The sequence below is a fragment of the Corythoichthys intestinalis genome, chromosome 14 (genome assembly GCF_030265065.1).
Source record: "Corythoichthys intestinalis isolate RoL2023-P3 chromosome 14, ASM3026506v1, whole genome shotgun sequence".
Taxonomy (NCBI): domain Eukaryota; kingdom Metazoa; phylum Chordata; class Actinopteri; order Syngnathiformes; family Syngnathidae; genus Corythoichthys; species Corythoichthys intestinalis.
This window is the reverse complement of record NC_080408.1, coordinates 6,364,042-6,385,434: the sequence shown is the minus strand read 5'-3', so window position 1 is coordinate 6,385,434 and position 21,393 is coordinate 6,364,042. Positions and strand designations below refer to the sequence as shown.

The 21,393-nt window shown below is 40.3% G+C and overlaps 1 protein-coding gene across 1 annotated transcript in view; it reads right to left on the bottom strand.

Annotated features, from left to right (window-relative positions):
* Positions 1-21,393, bottom strand: part of pde4dip (phosphodiesterase 4D interacting protein) — a 72,961-nt gene that overhangs the window by 21,475 nt on the left and 30,093 nt on the right. Inside the window, exons 17-33 of the mRNA XM_057856566.1 lie at positions 21,233-21,327; positions 21,007-21,160; positions 18,444-18,582; positions 17,902-18,018; positions 16,371-16,636; positions 16,083-16,297; positions 14,616-14,733; positions 14,435-14,552; positions 14,307-14,355; positions 7,192-7,418; positions 7,009-7,113; positions 6,757-6,918; positions 6,433-6,687; positions 1,498-1,629; positions 767-883; positions 526-694; positions 344-465 (exon numbers count right to left, since the gene is read on the bottom strand). Coding sequence (XP_057712549.1) covers positions 344-465; positions 526-694; positions 767-883; positions 1,498-1,629; positions 6,433-6,687; positions 6,757-6,918; positions 7,009-7,113; positions 7,192-7,418; positions 14,307-14,355; positions 14,435-14,552; positions 14,616-14,733; positions 16,083-16,297; positions 16,371-16,636; positions 17,902-18,018; positions 18,444-18,582; positions 21,007-21,160; positions 21,233-21,327 — 2,560 coding nt within the window. The remainder of the gene's footprint in view (positions 1-343; positions 466-525; positions 695-766; positions 884-1,497; positions 1,630-6,432; positions 6,688-6,756; positions 6,919-7,008; positions 7,114-7,191; positions 7,419-14,306; positions 14,356-14,434; positions 14,553-14,615; positions 14,734-16,082; positions 16,298-16,370; positions 16,637-17,901; positions 18,019-18,443; positions 18,583-21,006; positions 21,161-21,232; positions 21,328-21,393) is intronic.

The window sequence follows — 21,393 nt, the reverse complement described above, 5'->3', positions numbered from 1 at the left end:
TGCTCAGGTGCTGAAGCCTATAAAATCAGTCGCACCCAAGCGCCAGCAGAGGGCGGCAAAACTCCGAAAAACACAACAAGTACAGCTTTCACTGTGCTCTCATTTTAATCTGTTTGAGCGGGGCATTTGTGCGTTAATTGCGTCAAATATTTTAACGGGATTAATTTAAAAAATTAATTACCGTCAACATTATAAAAATTAAAGAAAAAAAAAACGACTGGAGACAAACTGGCTGACAAGACTCCAGCGTCGTAAAGTCGAAATCACGCAAGTTGAATATGTCGTAACCCGGTGGCTACCTGTAGCTTCGATATTTTTAAGAGTGTAATGTGGTGAGGCAAACCTTTGGTGGATTTGAAACTGGAGCACACGCGATCGTACACATGCAGTTCGGTCTGCAACGAGTGGACGAGCTCCCTGCTCTCACACAGCTGCTGCTGCAGGAGTGACACCTCGTGCTGCACTCTGAGGACAGAAAGTTAGGCTAAGAAAACATTTTTTCTAATGATTTGTGGCCGTAGAGACCTGTTGATCTTGTCCTGATTGCCCTGCCGTTCCTGCCTCATGGCGTGGATCTGCTGTCCCTGCTCTTCACTGTGCGTTTGCAATCGTCTCAACTCCTCCTTCCACTGCTCGGCCTCCAGCTCGGCCTGTTTGAGGCAGGCACGCGCCGCGGTCAGCTCCTCGCATGAGTCTGCACAAGGACAATAAACTCAATTTAGGTTTGAGTATGAATGATAGGACTGCGCAGAATGAGGTGGGTTACCTGTGCTCGCCTGCAGACGGGACTGCAGATTCAAGTTTTCATCGGTCAGGACTCGGATTTCATTGGACAGATGTGTGACTGTGTCCAGCCCCTGAATGTAAATGTTGGTTGGAGCTCCTAAACATTACAACAGGAACACATTACATATAGTGTTAGGTCTCAACTTAATACTTGAACTAAGAAAACAACAAAGACCTAGGAAAGGACGGAGGAAAGATCAGACTTGAGACGTAGATAAAATTAACACTGGCAGCCACCAGGGAGAAGGCTGACAGTGCAGCACGTTTGCTCACAATAAGCCTCTCTCAGCCTCCTTCCTGGGGGCCGCGTCTTTTATTGACAAGTGGGAGAGCATTCATTGCACATGCGTGAGTTTCGTTTAGTTGTTATGGTATCATTTACTGAGAACAGAAACCAGAATGAAACATTATGGTGACGTTTACTGAAAACAGAAACCTTACTCTTTTCAGTGTGTAAGCACTAAAGCACAAGCAAATAGACTGTTACATGAGAAAACATAATCATAACACCTAGTTTTAAACACACATAATTAGTTTAATTATTGTAAATACTGTTAGTGTGCAAAAGCATTAATGCACATCTTACAATAGTCAAGCATTCTTGAATATTATTTTCATCCTTCTGCTGTGAGCTTCTGCTTTTTTCCCATTTTTTAAAACAGTGACACGGTTTTAAAACAATATATCTAATTCAAAATTGGCGTTAAATACCTCCATCACGTCCAGGGTTTGCCAGTTTCCCCTCCAGCTGCTGTCGCAGCCTCTCGTTGGTCTGAATGGACTCTTCCAGACGCTGGCGGAGGAATCGCACCTCCCGTAAGTGCTCTTCAATTAAATTCGCCCCTGAAAACAAAACGATACTCACGTCATCATCTAAATATATTAATAAACATATAGTTTTTGCACATATTTACTTGATTATGTCTAAAAACAGTGTTGCGTACTTTGTGATATCATATAAAGTGATGTCAAACATTAAACCTTTATAGGGCAGTCATTGAGCTCAATTAGCTGCAACTGACGGTGCTACACTTTTAGTCCATTTTGGCTGAAGTTTGGCAGCGCCACTGTGGGCAGTGATCGCAGCCAGCCCTCCCAGTCAAAATGAATTGGACGTCTTGCGCCGTCGATAGCATTAAAGGATGAGCATTCACAGCTGCACTGCAAAAACACACTCCTTAAAACGAGTTAAATCACCTTGTTTTCAGTGTAAATCTACTAGAAATAAGTGAAACTAGGCCTGCAAGCAGGACTTTGACGCAACTTAGACGTCACGCAACTCAAGGTAGTAGCAGATCGTCCCCCTCTCATCATCTCATGAGACCCTAACATGCTCGAAACACGCCTATTTTTTCGGGATTGGAAATACATTCACACACCTAGGTGGAAAAAAACCCTATTTGAGAGGGTCCTATAAAAAATGAGGCGCCACTAAGCTGTGCAGCCTCGTCCTTATTCATTCAAAACCAAAATGAATCTTCTAATTGGGCCAATTCGACCAAGTGTGCCAAATTTTGTGGCTCTATAAGCTGCCTAAGGCCCTGAAGAAATTTACTTCCTTTTAATTGCGAATGTTGAAATTCGCCTCCCCAGACAAGCCGCACGGAAACCGCGACAGCTGAACAAAGTGACGCTCTGCCGATGCTGCCTCCGCGCGCGCCAACCGGGAAGGCGGAACTTTGCGCGTTCATTTCTGATATTAACCCTTTGTACTGACTCTATGTTCCAAAAGTTTGAAAAAGACTCGCCAAAAGCAGGTTGACAATTTATTTGTCAACAATGGTCAAAAACAAGGCAAAAACAGACGATGGAGGGACAATTCTGGATCCAAAACAAGGCTACATGTTTCCGAGCAGCAAAATCTGTTTTATCTCAGTGTCCAATGTTTTTTAAGTCCGTGGGCCGGCCGAAGGTGTGTCCAGGCGTTGGTTTGGGATCATCCCTCTCTGGCCGGTTTCGGGCTGTTTATGTTCGTGCGTGGATGGGATGTGGTTGCCACAGCGAACGAAGCTGGTCTTGACGTCACAAGCGCCTGCTATCAACTTTGTTATCCGGGCTGGGACTACTTGTTTTAGGACAAAGCGCGCTGGTCTTTGTCCTTGTTCGTTTGTCGGGAGGACTGATTGCCAGAGTTGGTGTGTCAATCTTGCTCGTGGCGCACACGTTTTGGGCTTCTGTGATAAGATGGCGTTGTGTATCTATTCTGTTTCTTTAAACTATGGTGTGCTATTTATTTTATATTAAGTGTGTTAGAGTAGTGCAGTCCTACAGTGAATATGAGAAATGATACTATTCCCTGATTGATTATATTGCGTGTGTTCGAGTAATGCAAACAGTTAGACGGTGTCTACGAGAAACGGTACCATTTTTCCTTTTCCCCCTCATGGGCGCCGATAAGGTGATTCACTTTACTGTGTTCAAGGCCACTGAGTGGAGTCTGCCTAAACTATAGTTAAATGAATGTGTTATACTAATGCAAACAATTATATGGTGTGTGCGAGAACTGTACTTTTTCCCTTCACGAACAAAGGGTTGTCACGGAAACAGAGACAAATGGACATGGGCCTTAAAATGTTCTATTACAAAAGGTCTTGTAACTACAAGAGGGTTTCTAGATGGTTGGGTTTTGGAGCAGTTTTGCACAAGGCATCGACTCCCCAAATTTCATCGCTCTACGATGAAAAAAACCTAATAGGAGAGGCCTTTTTGAAAAATCCTGGCTGTAGGATTGATGCAAATGACCCTTACAGGACGCTCTCACCAAGCACAGGAGGTTAGGTGTAGATCTGTTGCATATCTGCCACGTGATGATGGTTCAAAATTTGTGGTGAGACAAAATGGCGACGGTCGTTTTCACTTTCCTGTTTGGACCCCTCTGCTTCTACAAAACCTCAATATTTTTCATCAGGCACCTGAGCACATGTCTAAAGGCTTCAAGGTTTGAGGTCAATTGATTTTTTTACCTTGCAGGAGGAGCCTGCCTCATAAAAAAGGCCGTTTCCTGTTTCCAGCAGAGGGTGCCAGGCCTAATGGGTAATATTTCAAAGCAGTTGTGTTCAGGCTGAGATCCGTCACATACATGTCAGATATAAAAAAGAATGAACCTTGGATCAGGGAGTTATTAGTCATTTACTGAATTCTGCCAAAAAATGGCTGACTATGGCACCCCGCTGAGGTCAGGCCCGTAAATGAAAAGTCACCATTTTGAAAACTAAAGATCTCATATGTCTCTTGAACAGTCTTACCAATTTTGAGGAGGATCCAACTAACTCCCTAGGCGCTAAGGTCTCAAATGTGCACCCAAGGCTAACACTGTTTCATGTATTCACTGTAAGACTGTGCTTACATAACACTACAGCACGTCTTCAATGCTGCAGCTCAACCGAAGGCACCCGGTTTACTCCGAGAGCGGAGGAGCTATACCCGGGACAAGGTAAAATTAAGTCATTGTAGCACTAATAACGTGACTGTACCTTGCTAATGTAACGTTAGCCCTGCGGGGGGCTAGGTTTCTATTAATTATAACTACTGTCGATGCGTGGCTAACGTGTCTGTCATACTGGCTTCATTTAATCTGTAAAAACATAGCGCTGTAGAGTGATGAGGCTGTAAAATAAAACAATCAATTTTAGCTCAGAAGTCATTGATGGATAAAACACCAAGTAGCACTGGTGCCTAATGTGCTCCAATACAGAAGATATTATACATTTACAGTGCCCTCCATAATTATTGGCACCCCTGAAAAAGATGTGTTTTTTAGCTTCTAATATATATATTTTTCTATTCAAATAATATGGGACCTTAATGGAAAAAAAGAGAAAAATCCAACCTTCAATACAAGTGCATTCATTCAGTGGGGAAAAAATCCCACATAAAGAAAAAAATATACGACATCAAATAATGTGTGTCAGAATTATTATCACCCGTGTTGTTAATACTTTGTTTTGTTGGCAAAAGGGGGTTGTACAATGTCTGGGGACTGAGATGGCCATGGGAGGAGCTTGATTTTGTGTCTGGTGAACCATTTCTGTGTAGATTTGGCCATATGTTTAGGGTCATTGTCTTGCTGAAAGACCCAGTGATGACCTATCTTCAGCTTTCGGGCAGAGGGCAACAGATTTTGATTTAAAATGTCCTGGTATTTCAAAGCATTCATGATGCCATGCACCCTAACAAGGTTCCCAGGGCCTTTGGAAGCGAAACAGCCCCACAGCATCACTGACCCACCCACATACTTCACAGTGGGTATGAGGTGCTTTTCAGCATGCGCATCTTTCGTGGCACACCAGACCTACTTAAGAGTTTTTTTTTTTGCCAAAAAGCTCAATCTTGGTCTCATCTGACAAAAGCACACGGTCCCAATTGAAGCCTGGGACCGTGTGTATTATTTGATGTCAAATAATTTTTTCTTTATGTGGGATTTTTTCCCCACTGAATGAATGCACTTGTATTGAAGGTTGGATTTTTCTCTTTTTTACCATTAAGGTCCCATATTATTTGAATTAAAAAAAAATTATTAGAAGCTAAAAAACACATCTTTTTCAAGGGTGCCAATAATTATGGAGGGCACTGTATGTCCAGCTAGGATCTTTTACCTCCATTCAAAAGTGAGATAATTTGCCGGAAGACACTAAATGACATCTGTTATAAGTAGGGCTGTCAAAATTATCGCGTTAACGGGCGGTAATTAAATCTTTTTAATTAATCCCATTAAAATATTTGACGCAATTAACGCACATGCCCCGCTCAGATTAAAATGACAGCAGTGTAATGTCCGCTTGTTACTTGTTTTTGTTGTTTGACGCACTCTGCTGCCGCTTGGGTCCAAATGATTTTATGAGTTTGGGGAGTGAGCATGGTGTAATGACATCAACAATGGCGAGCTACTAGTTTATTTTTTGATTGAAAAATTTGCAAATTTTAATAAAACGAAAACATTAAGACAAAACACACAAAAATAAACACGGTCCCAGGCTTAAACTGGGACGTGTGCTTTGGTCAGATGAGACCAAGATTGAGCTTTTTGGCAACAAACACTCTAAGTGGGTCTGGCGTGCCATGAAAGAAGCGCATGCTGAAAAGCACCTCATGCCCACTGTGAAGTATGGGCGTGGGTCAGTGATGCTGTGGGGCTGTTTCGCTTCAAAAGGCCCTGGGAACCTTGTTAGGGTGCATGGCATCATGAATGCTTTGAAATACCACAACATTTTAAATCAAAATCTGTTGCCCTCTGCCCGAAAGCTAAAGATGGCTCATCACTGAGTCTTTCAGCAAGACAATGACCCTAAACATATGGCCAAATCTACACAGAAATGGTTCACCAGACACAAAATCAAGCTCCTCCCATGGCCATCTCAGTCCCCAGACCTTGTTTTGTTTGCAAAAGGGGGTTGTACAAAGTATTAACACCAGGGGTGCTAATAATTGAGACACACATTATTTGATGTCAAATAATTTTTTTCTTTATGTGGGATTTTTTCCCCAATGAATGAATGCACTTGTATTGAAGGTTGGATTTTTCTCTTTTTTTTCCCATTAAGGTCCCATAATATTTGAATTAAAAAAAATATTAGAAGCTAAAAAAAAATCTTTTTCAGGGGTGCCAATAATTATGGAGGGCACTGTATTCCATATTAGACATTTTACCTGTCTGGTTGTTTCCTATGAGATATCCAGGGACTCCAGAATAGTTCCCCATTGGTTGAGTCACATTGTCCCAAAATGTTCCTCCTCCCGTCAGCAGACCAGACTCTGACTTGAGTGACTGACCATCGGGAATGCCGCCCAGCTGGTACTGTTGAAATGCATGATGGGGTAGCTGGTTGTAGCCGGAAGGATCACCCTGGAGGTGGGCGTCGGGCGAAAGAGTGAACAGAGGCTTGCCGTGAGCATCCGGGAACCCTGCAAAAACACATCAATTATTAATGAGTGAAATGTATGAGCAGCATAAATACTGTAAGCCCCCCTCACCCCTTATCTGCTCATTCAATTGAGTGTACAGCGTGTCCAGCTCTGGGCGAACAGCCATCACGGATAGCGCCCTATGGTGGAGGTCACATGTGACCTCTGTACTTCGGATATCGGGGTGACGAGAGGAAGGAAAGGATGAGGAAAGGGGAATACTGAGAGGGGCTGGTGGAAAATGACAGGAAGTAAAGAAAAAAAAACTCAGGGGAAGTTTTTTTTTTTTTTTTTTCAAACCTTAACTCATGAATCTTGTACCTTTAGCGTACAGACTGTTCAGACCCACAGAAGTTGAGGAAAGCATGCCAGGACAGCTGAAGGATGATTGAAGGGGTCCGCGAGAAGGAAGGATAGATGGGTGGGCTAAAAGATGATGATGGGAAATGTAGGACAGAACAGCAAAATAGAAAAAGAAGCAGAAAATTTAAAAAGTCTAGTTACCGTCTTGTTCTGACTGTTCTTCATCCTGGTATTCTCTGGCGTCTAAATCGGAGCACAGATCCAGGTCTTCATTGGTTTGACACTCATCCGACACCAGGGAAGTCCTATCTGACGGGTCGGTTGTTTCCGAGAGGGCTTGGCAGCTGGACGGCGTCTCCGAGCGGTGCTGCAGCTTGTTGTGCAGAGACTCGATGATTTTATCTTTCTGCTGAAGCTCCTTGCTCAACCTGAACATGTTGGGAATAATGTTAGAAAATTGAAGTCAAATACATACCCCCTGATTTAATCAGTGCTGTTCCAAGTAAAGATGTCCCGATCGATCGGGTCCGATCACGTCATTTTCAAAGTTTCGGAATCGGCAAAAAAATATCGAACATGGCTTTTTTTTAATATATATATATATTTTTAATTAAATCGTTTTCTAATTGTATTTAATGTTACAGACAAAATGTCTTACATTCATCCAGAGTCTTTAGTTTTGGCTTAAAGTAGGGCTATCAAATTTATCGCGTAAACGGCGGGAATTATTATTTTTTTTTAATCACGTTAAAATTAGGGCTGTCAAAATTATCGCGTTAACGGGCGTTAATTAATTAAAAAAAAATATTTGACGCAATTAACGCCGATGACCCGCTCAGACAGATTTAAATGACAGTACAGTGAAACGCTTACTTGTTGTGTTTTATGGAGTTTTGCCGCCCTCTGCTGGCGCTTGGGTGCGACTCATTTTACAGGCTTCAGCACCCATGAGCATTGTGTAAGTAATTATTGGCATCAACAATGGCGGGCTACTAGTTTATTTTTTGATTGAAAATTTTACAAATTTTATTAAAACGAAAACATTAAGAGGGGTTTTAATATAACATTTCTATAACTTGTACTGACATTTTTCTTTTAAGAACTACAAGTCTTTCTATCCATGAATCGCTTTAACAGAATGTTAATAATGTTAATGCCATCTTGTTGATTTATTGTTATAATAAACTAATACAGTCCTTATGTACCGTATGTTGAATATATATATCCATCTTGTGTCTTATCTTTCCATTCCAACAATAATTTACAGAAAAATATGGCATATTTTATAGATGGTTTGAATTGCGATTAATTACGATTAATTAATTTTTAAGCTGTAATTAACTCGATTAAAAATTTTAATCGTCTGACAGCCCAAGTTAAAATATTTAATGCAATTAACGCATGCGCTGCACGTCCCACTCACGCATTGTCGCGTTCAATCTATAATGGCGCCGTTTTACCAATATATAGAGCTAACAGGCAGCGTAAACTGAATAGAGAGAATTTTGGCAGTCTTTGAAGCCTTTTTTTAATTGGCTAAAGCCTTAAAATCCCTCTCGCAACAACTAGAAATATCATGGGAAGCAATGTGGGGAAGAATGAGTGGTTGATCTTTTCCTTAACACCCTATGTTACTTCTCAACGCAGAGAAGATTTATCAATTTGTGCCACTATGCACGGTCATGGTTGCACTTCCCATCATGCATTTGGGCAGAACAGTTAAATGGCTACAGTATCATTTACTGAAAGCTCAACAAATACACTAGATGGCAATATTTAGTCACAATATACAAAGTCACATTTATCCTTTAAGAATTACAAGTCTTTCTATCCGTGGATCCCTCTCACAGAAAGAATGTTAATAATGTAAATGTCATCTTGAGGATTTATTGTCATAATAAACAAATACAGTACTTATGTACTGTATGTTGAGTGTATATATTCGTCCGAGTTTTAGTCATTTTTTTCTTACTGCATTGCCAACATGTATGATCGGGAAAATTTATCGGGAATGATTGGAATTGAATTGGGAGCAAAAAGAAAAGCAATCGGATCGGGATTAAAAAAAGATGATCAGAACAACCCTATATGGTGCCCTAGGCGACAAGACGCTTTGTACTAGCAGAACCTAAAAACCAAAACACAGTATCCACCCCTACTAGCAACATGTTCCTTTCTTACTGTTTGAGTTGTTGATGCAGCATCCTAAGCAGGCATATCTCTCTCGATCGACATCTGCCGTTGTTCATCGAAAAAGACCACAGAGAGTCCTTGTATATCGGACTGCTTTTTGAAATCAGATATTTCCACAGAGGAGCCATTTCATCCTCAATCAAGTCCAAAATGAAAAGTAAATAATGTCAACCACGGTTGCTTGGTTCCAGATATCTCCGCAGGACTGACACGGGAAAAAATGTGCACAAAAATAAAAGAAATGTGACCGGACGGGAGCACTTCCACTCTTCAGCAGCTCTGAGCCTCTTAACAGCAGCTGGCGGGATGTCTTTGCAGCTAAACCATCTTAACAGTAAAGGATCCACGCTACCTGCTTGAGTGTGGATTAACAGCAACCATCTGCCTCCTCTCTAGCCCTTGGTGCGTTACATCTATCTAGCCATGGACTTATCTAGCCGGATATTGAACATCTTTCAAGTTAAAAATAAATACAATCTGTCGTTCTTTCTCTTATAGTCATTTAATACTTGTTGTTGTCGTTACTACTTGTTGTTAATAACAGCGTTTCAAATGGCGTTATTTTTTTTTTCAGTCGTGAGTAATCCAAATAATTGCTTTTCCCATCTTTGTAACGCCGTTACTGTAGATGTTAAGAGCCGCGTTGCCGCGTGACTACACACTAGAGCTGGGAATCTTTGGGCACCTAACGATTCGATTACGATTACGATTCAGAGGCTCCGATTCGATTATAAAACGATTATTGATGCACCCCCCTCCTTTTTTTTTTTTTTTTTTTAATGTTTTGTACATTAGTTCCAAAATTGTTCAAAAATACTCTCAGGCTAAACCAAACTACTATTTCAGTATCAAGTTAACATATAGCAGTAAACAAATATACAAAAATAACAGTAAATAAAAAACCCCAGTCCCCATTCTGTATCAGCAGCTTTAAACTACATTCAATTAATTTAATGTTGTGAATCAACTGTTAAAGTTGTTAAAATTGTTCCCGTTATTCCATAATTTCCCTTTTGTCTACTTTCGACATGTGAAAGTTTTAAAACTATTTTAAAGACAGATTCAAGTCAATATTTGACCGATTTGGGAGTATTTTAGATAAAAAGTTAATTAGGTTCGCTTGGAAGGTTCGCTACAACAGCCTTGCAGGAAAGTGTACTGCTTTAAGATGGCGGCCTTTACTAACGCCCACATCTAGCTATTTGTAGATGTGCTGCTAACGCTATCGAATCTATAATGCATCTAGTCCTATATAAATGATATCTACCGTAACATAATGCGGATATACTTTCGTAGCAGCTTTTCGGCAGCAGTCAGGTATGTTGTTGTGTTTTTTTATCTCGTGGCATGAGTTGAGCTAGAGCCGTGAGTTGAGCATTGGTATTACCCAAGGGGCCGGGTAATGAGAAGCATGATGTTTAGCTACTCTCGCTGCGTTCTTCCTCGTTGTGCCCCGAAGACCGCGCGGCGCGCTGAGTGTGTTGTACTTCCGCTTTACTTGGCATATTTCACCAATCGGAATTTGGATGTTTGTGAATCGTTCTCGAATCTTCCACGGCCGAATCGCGAATAATCTAAGAATCGGAAATTTTGCACACCTCTAGTTACGACCCTACGCCGTAGCCTGATGCGCGCATCTTGATTTTCTAACCTTCGCGTCGCGTAGAAGTCTATGACGTGGCGAAAACGGACTGTGATTGGTCCGCTCAGACTGTTGTTTCCGGTTTAGCGCGAAATCACCGCCATTGTAGAATAGAATCAAACATTATTTTCTACGCACAAAAATGGACCAAGCCGACGGGAGTATCATCGAAGAGCAAGTCTCGTCAAGACATTATTGTGATTGCCAAATGGCAAGGTCGGCGATTGAAAAAAAACAAAAAAAACATGGAAGAACCACCGAGACGTGTGTGTTAGGAATCGAGTGGCCACACGAAGCGGTGACGCAGTCGGTCAAAAACTGCCAACTTTATGTCGTATTTTTGGTTGGTGCACCTCATCATTTATTGTGTACATATGTTTGCTGTGAGTCTGTGACTTATTTACGTGTCACACTTCAAGTATATGAAGAATAAAGCACAGATTTGGTGTCAAAAGAGTTGTTTAGGTCTTTAATTATCAATAACAGACAGTTCACACACGATACATCATCACTGATTAAGAGTGCTTCGGTGCTTTTTATGATAACGTTAAAATCAAGGCTCCCAACGCAGTTTGGGAAGTTCCATAGACAGTAGAAATCTGCTATGGCTTCCCACTGGCTGGTTGTAGGACACGGCAAACAAATCGGGCCGGAGGGCTTTGCAGACCTTGCTCGACGCCAGTTTGAAGCTAGCCACCACAGCTAGCTCTCTCCACCCGAGTCTAAAACTCTCTGTGCGGCATCAAAAGTCGGCCAGACCGACTCGAAACAGTCTTCTGCGTTGCCTGCCCCTCAACATTTGTATGTTCAATATTTATCCAGTGTTGATGAGCAGAATATTTACTTTCAAGAGTTCCATCTCGCATTGTTTATTTTTTCTCCAACTAGCGGAAGTCAACAAGCATGCCCCAAAACCGTACAAAAATAACGGCACATCCCTCTAGTGGCTTGGCGGTGAATTACAAAGCAACGCGTTCCCTCACCGCAGAACTATCGAATGTCGAATGACGCTGTAGTCGCTGCGCCGTCACCGCAATGCGGGAGTATAACTCAGGCTCAACTCTTCACAAGCCTTTGCCCAACAACAGCCCCAAAACATCACTGCTCTAGAGGAGATCTGCATGAAGGAATGGGTCAAAATACAAGCAACAGTGTGTGAAAAGCTTGTGAAGAGTTACAGAAAACGTTTGGCCTCCGTTATTGTCAACAAAGGGTACATAACAAAGTATTGAGATGAACTTTTGGTATTGACCAAATACTTATTTTCCACCATGAGCTGCAAATAAATTATTTAAAAATCAAACAATGTGATTTTCTGTTTTTTTTCCCCACATTCTTTCTCTCATGGTTGAGGTTTACCCATGTTGACAATCACAGGCCTCTGTAGAGGCCTGCAAAATTTCTGATTCTTAGATTATTCGCGATTCGGCCGTGGAAGTTTCGAGAACGATTCACAAACATCCAAATTCCGATTATTGAATTATACCAGGTAAAGCAGAAATTAAACACAGTCAGCGTGGTCTTCAGGACGCATTGAGGAAAGGACCAAGAGTAAATATCATGTTCAACTCATGCCACTAGATAAAAAAAACAAAAAACAATAATACCTGACTGCCGTCGTCACCCGCTATGAACAGCGCCCAGTTGCTAGTTGTTACAAACATACGGCAACATACGGCTATGGTAGATATCACATATATCTAGAACTAGATGTGAAATGACAAACGACGGCCGTGTTAGATCATATACCAGGAACTAGATGCGAAATGACAGACTTTCCCGCGCTAGTAAACAGGCGCCATCTTAAAGCAGTAGACTTCTCTAGAAGGCTCTGTTGTAGCGAACCTAATTACTGTTACTAAATTACTTAAAAAAAAAAAAAAAGAAGAACAAATCGGCAAAATCTTGACTTGAATCTATCTTTAAATGATGAAACAGTTTTAAAACCTTCACAGCTAAAGTAGCAAGAGGGGAAATTATAGATTAACGGGAGCAATTTTAACAACTATATTTAAATTAAATTTAATAAATTAAATTGTAGTTTAAAGATGCTGATACAGAATGGGGACTTGAGTATTTTATTTACTGTATTTAACGGTTAACTTGATACTGAAATAGTAGTTTGTTTAGCCTGAGAGGATTTTTGAACAATTTTGGAACTAGTGTACAAAAAATTAAAAGCGGGGGGATTGTGGTGCATCAATAATCGTTTTATAATCGAATCCTCTGAATCGTAATTAAAGATGTCCTGATCGATCGGCATCCAGATCGATCGGGTCCGATCACGTCATTTTCAAAGTATCGGAATCAGCAAAAAAATATCGGACATGCCTTTTTAAAAAAAAATTTATTAAATCGTTTTCTAATTGTATTTAACGTTACAGGCAAAATGTCTTACACTCATCCAGAGTCTTTAGTTTTGGCTTAAAGTAGGGCTATTAAATTTATTGCGTTAACGGCGGTAATTAATTTTTAAAAAATTATCACGTAAAATTATTTAACGCAATTAACGCATGCGCTGCACGACCCACTCACGCATTGTCGCGTTCAATCTATAATGGCGCCGTTTTACTTACATATAGAGCTAAAAGATAACGTAAAATGAGTAGAGTGAATTTAGGCAGACTTTGGAGCCTTTTCATAATTAGCTAAAGCCTTAAAATCCCTCTCTCTACAATTAGAAATATCGTGGGAAGCAATGTGGGGAAGAAAGGTAGTAGTTGATCTTTTTGTGTTATTTCCCAACGCAGAGAGGATATATCAATTGGTACCATGACGCACAGTCATGGTTGCACTTCCCATCAGGAATTTGGGCAGAAGTTAAATGGCTACAGTATCATTTACTGAAAGCTCAACAAATACACTAGATGGCAATACTTAGTCACAATATACAAACTCACATTTATCCTTTAAGAATTACAAGTCTTTCTATCCGTGGATCCCTCTCACAGAAAGAATGTTAATAATGTAAATGCCATCTTGAGGATTTATTGTCATAATAAACAAATACAGTACTTATGTACTGTATGTTGAATGTATATATTCGTCCGAGTTTTATTCATTTTTTTCTTAATGCATTGCCAAAATGTATATGATCGGGAAACATTATCGGGAATAATTGGAATTTAATCGGGAGCAAAAAAAAAAAAAAAAAAAAAAAGCAATCGGATCGGGAAATATCGGGATCGGCAGATACTCAAATTAAAATGATCGGGATCGGATCGGGAGCAAAAAAACACGATCGGAACAACCCTAATCGTAATCGTAATTGAATCGTTAGGTGCCCAAAGATTCCCACCTCTAGGCCTCTCTAATATTTTCAAGTGGGAGAACTTGCACAATTAGTGGTTGACTAAATACTTATTTGCCCCACTGTACTTATGCTTGGTGGTTGGCCATGCAAATTTTCCAATGCATCACAAATAAATTATAGATGAACATTTCACTGAAATAAAGCACAGGCAGAATAAAGCTGACTCACTCCAGAGCGAGCAACTCATGGCCTGTCTTGTCATCTGGACTCTCTGCTCCTATAACAGAAAATGTGAAAAACGCATCAAAGACACGAAAGCAGCCACCTGCTTGAGGAGGTTTTAGGGTGCGCCTTACGTCCGCTGATCTTGGCGAGCAGTCTCTGGGCCAGGGCTGTGCTTTGTGAAAGCTGCTCTCTAAAGCTCTGCCCCATGTAGTAGTCGACATCGTTGGCCCGTAGAAGTTCTTCAAAGGTCTGAAAGTACAAATCGAAAATGTTTTGCCTACAGATCCGTATTGTTGCACACTTTTAAGGTACCTTGGTGGTGTCCCCAAGATGTTGCGTGAGGATATGGGACACTCCTTCGCCTTCTCTCATCCTCTGTCTAAGGTGCGAGAGTTCACGAGCTTGGGCCTGGATGAGAGAATTGTACTTCCTGGAAGGGGAGAAGGAGAGGAAGAACAGCATATTAGACATGCCTGTACGACTGACTTTTAGTCTGTATTTTAATGTTCATTACGGGTCATTACGGGAAGGTTTTAGTGCATACAAGCGAGCAGGAGTGTCTCAAGAGTGATTTGGTCGAGTATTCAAGGGGATCATTTAAATAGCACCATGCATGCACTTTGAAACGTGAAAAATAAATCAATGGATAAAATTAGTGTGACTTTAGCTTGCAATATTTACGCAAAATGAATGATAACTGCCCGTTTTTTGTTTTTAACCAAGAATCCAGGCTGTTTTGCATTCATATCTATAGAAATTCCGCGATTGAAGCATTTATTTACAAGAATTTTCAACTTGAAAAGCTCCTTGTTTCGTGATGGCCGCCATGTCGGATTGCACAATACCGTAACTTTTGCTTGAAACATTGATGTAAAATGAATCATAACTGCCTTTTTTTAAATTTATTTTTTGGCTTTTAAACAAGAATCTAGACCGTTTTATGTTCATATCTATCAAAATTCCTTGTTTTAAGCATTTATTTACAAGAATTTTCAACTTAAAAAGCTCTTTTTGTGAAGGCCGCCATTTCGGATTGCACAACACCGTAATTTTTGCTTGAAATGTTTATGTAAAATGAATCATAACAGCCCGTTTTTTGTTTGTTTTTTGTTTTGCTTTTAACCAATAATCTAGACCGTTTTATGTTCATATCTATCAAAATTCCTCGTTTTAAGCATTTATTTACAAGAATTTTCAACTAAAAAAAGCTCCTTGTTTCGTTATAGCCGCCATGTTGGATTTTGTATCTCTACACAGTCAGGTGTTACATGTCATTTCCTGTTCATTTTAGGGCATTTACAGGTCAAATTTACATTCCATTTAGGGACATTCTTGAAAATCCGGTGGAATTTGGCTTACCGAACAGGACGTGATCTGGAAAACGCCCCAAAATCACCAAGAAATGACGTGAAATGCCCCAAATTACATTTGGATTTGAGTTTGGGTCACTTCTTATTTATTTGGGGTGATTCCCATGTCACTTCCCATTCCGTAACCCAGAATCAACTGGGAGTGACCCATAAATGCCCCAAAATCAACAGAAAGTGACTGAAAATCAACAGCAGATGACCTGAAATGCCCTCAAATTAAACTCGTTGGTTAACACCGACGGCCATAGACGTCCAATCCGTTGGAAGTTGGAGGGATGGCAGCGAATGAACATTCGTTCATTCGCTGCCACCCTTCCAATTCCAATGAATTAGTGATAAAATCAATCCAATTCACAGCAGAAGGATAAAAATAGCTACCCAGAGCTTCCCACCCTTACTTTCAACTCACCCAGGCCACGTGGCACATTTTCCCTCCTCGGTCTGATTCTTCCCTTCCAGTTTAGAGCCCTTCAACTGCGCCTCCAACGTTGCAACACGTGCAATCAGCTCCTGGAGCTCGCTACTCTGTTTAGACCCCGGCGAAGTTGCTTGCGTATCAGACACCCAGCCTTCATCTTCCTCAACACCCTCTTGGGCAGGCAACATCTCTAAGGCCCAGTTTACCTGCGAAAAACAACGTGAAGGATTGAGTAATAGTCTACATGACAAGAAATAAGAGGAGCTGATTTAGCCCCACCTTGCGCGGCGTCCGTTCCAAGCTTGAGGCGTAGTCGCTCGTGGCCGACAGGGAGCGCACGCGCATCTGAAGCCCGCGGATGACTTTGTGGCAGCGGGTCAGCTGAGAGCGCAGATCTTGGACTAGATGCCGCAAAGCCGATTCATCGCTAATTTCGTTGCTAGCGCCTTCGTTATGTTTGCTTCCACTGGTCTTGTACCAATCGCCACCCACGCTATCCTCATGTTGATGAGACAACGCCGTGCACATCTCCAGGTCATCAAACTCTGAGGAAGAGGCCCAAAAAATATGAGAAGTGTAAATTATTTATTGCCAGCCGATGTTTATGCACACTAGGGTTGTGACAAAATATTGAAAAGGTGATATATCGCGATATTATGGAGCCCAAAAGGTTATCGTAGCATTACTACAATTTTGTTGAATGACAAGTGAATTGTCTGAGAGACACGGGGAGAGCAGAGCGGGATGGGGGATGAGGGTTGTAACCGATCGGGTCCGATCACGTTTTTTTCAAAGTATCAGAATCGGCAAAAAAATATCGGACATGCCTTTTTTTAATATATATATATATTTTAATTAAACCGTTTTTTAATTGTATTTAACGTTACAGACATAATGTTACACTCATCCAGAGTCTTCAGTTTAGGCTTAAGGTAGGGTTATCAAATTTATCCCATTTACGGCCGTATTTCAAAAAAAATTTATCACGTTAAAATATTTAACGCAATTAACGCATGCGCCGCACGACCCACTCACGCATTGTCGCGTTCAATCTGTAATGGCGCCGTTTTACCTTTACATAGAGCTAAAAGGCAGCGTAAAATGAGTAGAGAGAGTTTTGGCAGCCTTTGGAGCCTTTTTTTAATTGGCTAAAGCCTTACAATCCCTCTCCCTATGATTAAAAATATCGTGGGAAGCAATGTGGGGAAGAAAGGGTGTTAAGAAAAAGATGAATTATTACCTATGTTATTTCCCAAAGCAGAGAAGATATAGCAATTGGTACCAATATGCACAGTCATGGTTCCACTTCCCATCATGCATTTGGGCATGGCTACAGTGTCATTTACTGAAAGCTCACCAAATACACTAGATGGCAATATTTAGTCACAATATACAAAGTCACAAGTCTTTCTATCCGTGGATCCCTCTCACAGAAAGAATGTTAATAATGTAAATGCCATCTTGAGGATTTATTGTCATAATAAACAAATACAGTACTTATGTACTGTACATTGAATGTATATATTCGTCCGAGTTTTATTCATTTTTTTCTTAATGCATTGCCAAAATGTATATGATCGGGAAAAATTATCGGGAATGATTGGAATTGAATCGGGAGCATAAAAAAAAAGCAATTGGATCAGGAAATATCGGGATCGGCAGTTACTCAAACTAAAACGACCGGGATCGGATCGGGAGCAAAAAAACATGATCGGAACAACCCGACTTTACAGTACATGTGAAATAATTTCAGTAGTGTAAATAATTAATAATAAATTGAGTGTGTTTGAGTCGTTCACGTTAGAGTCACCTGGGCTGCTCGCATCCTCCCTCTCTGCTTCATTTTCACTGCGTCCGCAAGTCTCATAGCCCAAATCCTGTAGATCCACTTGCACCTGCTTACTGGCTTGCTGCACAGATGTCTCAGCTATGAAGAAATCAAACAGTCAAAAACCTCTATGTCAGTACCAATGTCATTTTCATATGAATGTATTTGAGTAGTTGATTGGTGCTGGAGAAATTGTACAACATGTTAACTCTTTACGCTTAACTTACAATGATTTATTGTTTTCTTATACATTGATTAATGTCACATGAAAGTGTTCCAATGACCTGACTGTGTGTGGCCACTCTGTGATTATTGAGTGATTGGAAGTCTTTGAGTTGATGATTCAATGATTATATCAATCAAAGACTGAGGGTGGCTCAGTCTTCTTTAAACATGTATGAGTGAGTATTCTGTAGACCCGCCCAGTCACAAGTGACTGTATTGTATGATAATTTGCCTCTTTGTTTGTGTTTCTCGCCAACGTTGGGTGAGATAAAGCTAACAATCTCATTAGCCACACTCACTGAGCAGGTCCCTGTAGTCTTTGAGCTGCTCGGCTTGAGCGTGAACAGTTGCCTCGGACACCATCAGCCTCTCCTGCAGCTCTCGGTTCTCTGAGCAAAGACGGGCTGAATGCTCTGCCTCGCTAATGCCTCGTGTGGGCTGCAACAACAACAAAAAAATCAAATATAAATATTACAATATAATATAAAAAAGATAACAAACATTTTATCTCAATCAAGTTGAAAATGGGCTCCATTGTATTAAAGGGAACCACAGACAGAAAGACTTGTAGTTCTTAAAAGACAAATGTTAGTATGAGTTATAATTAGGGTTGTTCCGATCATGTTTTTTTGCTCCCGATCCGATCCCGATCGTTTTAGTTTGAGTATCTGCCGATCCCGATATTTCCCGATCCGATTGTTTTTTTTTTTTGCTCCCGATTCAATTCCAATCATTCCCGATAATTTTTCCCGATCATATACATTTTGGCAATGCATTAAGAAAAAAATGAATAAAACTCGGACGAATATATACATTCAACATACAGTGCATAAGTACTGTATTTGTTTATTATGACAATTAATCCTCAAGATGGCATTTACATTATTAACATTCTTTCTGTGAGAGGGATCCACGGATAGAAAGACTTGTAATTCTTAAAGGATAAATGTGACTTTGTATATTATGACTAAATATTGCCATCTAGTGTATTTGTTGAGCTTTCAGTAAATGATACTGTAGCCATTTAACTATTCTGCCCAAATGCATGATGGGAAATGCAACCATGACTGTGCATATTGGTACCAATTGCTATATCTTCTCTGCATTGGGAAATAACATAGGGTGTTAAGAAAAAGATCAATTACTACCTTTTTTCCCCACATTGCTTCCCACGATATTTCAAATTGTTGAGAGAGGGATTGTAAGGCTTTAGCCAATTAAAAAAAGGCTCCAAAGGCTGCCAAAATTCTCTCTACTCATTTTATGCTGCCTTTTAGCTCTATATATACTGTAGGTAAAACGGTGCCATTACAGATTGAACGCGACAATGCGTGAGTGGGTCGTGCAGCGCATGCGTTAATTGCATTAAATATTTTAACATGATAAATTTAAAAAAAATAATTAATTACGGCCGTTAACAGGATAAATTTGATAACCCTACCTTAAGCCTAAACTGAAGACTCTGGATGAGTGTAACATATTAAAAACAATTAGAAAACGATTTAATTTATATATATATATATATATATATATATATATATATATATATATATATATATATATATATATATTAAAAAAAGGCATGTCCGATATATTTTTTGCCGATTCCGATACTTTGAAAATGACATGATCGGACCCGATCGATCGGGACATCTCTAGTTATAATAATTTGATATTCAAACCCATCTTAATGTTTTTGTTTTCATAACATTTGAAAAATTTGTTTAACTAGTAGGTCGCCATTGTTGTTGACGACGCAATGCACTCTAGGTGGCGCTGCCATACTTCCACAGTGTCACTCATTAGCTACACAAACATGTCGTCTGATCTGCCCTTTTAATTTGAACCCGAGTGGAAGACGGATGAGCAGGACAGCACTGCCGATATTTCACAAAACGAGCAGCAAAAGCAATTAAATTAAAATGTCAAGTGGGATTCGAACCCACAGCAACAGACGAGCACTTAGACCACAGGACTATACTTCCACGTGACAGTAGTCATGATTTTCCTAATAAAGCAATCGCAAATCACATGCGTTGTCAGTCTGTGTGGTAAAACCTGAAAGGGAGACGCAACTGAAAAGAAAGTGCGGCTGACTTGACCACATAATTAAAAAAAAAAATCAATGAACTAAATCAATCGCTCAATTAAAAAACCCAAGTGATAACCACGGAGAGACGCAGACAAACAAAAAAAAAAACAAGGCAACGATGCCCCGGACAACAAAGGGATATAAAAACTGTCAAATGGCTGCAAATCAATATCTCGGCAAGCCGCCTAGGATCGGTTTAAAGACACTGCTGATGAGCTAAAATTAGAAGCAAGTACGACGTTGGGTACTCATCCCAGATCTCAGTAACAAACTAATCTGTCCAGCAGCTGAATGTGTCAAAATCATGTCAGTCGTCATTTTAGCTTCGCTTGCTAGCTAGCACAGCTTTTCTCCCGGTCCAGGCCAACTGCACCATCACCCCCAGTGTGCATTGCGCGCGTAAAACATGGCGCCCTCTGTCCGTCAAAACATGTACTAAATATGATAGATTTTTAAATCAATGGCAATAATAAAGTATGTGTTTCTCATAACATATTTTAGTAAAAGAAAACAATTGTGGGTTGTTAGAGCCTACAAGTCAAGTCCGAAGATCCCTTTAAAAATTGTAATAATTTTACTGAAACCTGAATTAATTAGGTTAGAATGAAATTTGCATCTGTCCTGCTTAATTTAAAACTGTGTAATTTAACACTTAAGGTCTTGAGCCTTTGTGTGTGTATGTGTGGTTTTGTCCGTTTTTTAAAAATACAGTTGTACCTCTTCTTATGAAATTAATTGGTTCTGAAAGTAGTTTCGGTGTATTATTTTACCTTGCCAGGCTCTGAAGATGTTACTCCTTCTTCATCGTCCTCCATGTAGTTCTCTTCCTCCTCAGTATCATCATCATCACTTCTCTGGTTTATCCCAACTCCTCGATGTTCTTTTAGGAACTGATTCTCCTTCTGAAGCCTCTGCAGTGTGTTCCTTTTAGAAAATAGACCACAATGTTACCATGGATTACAGTACTAGGAACATCATCGCCTAAAAAATACACACCTCATCTCAGTCACTGAGTTAAATCCCTCCCTTTCCAGTTGTGACTGTATTTCCTTTAGCTCCAGTTCAACTTCATGCCCACAGTGCTTTTTAGCCTACAAAACACATTAGATTGCTAATATTGTCACATTTATGGTTTATAAAAAAAGGACAGGCAACAG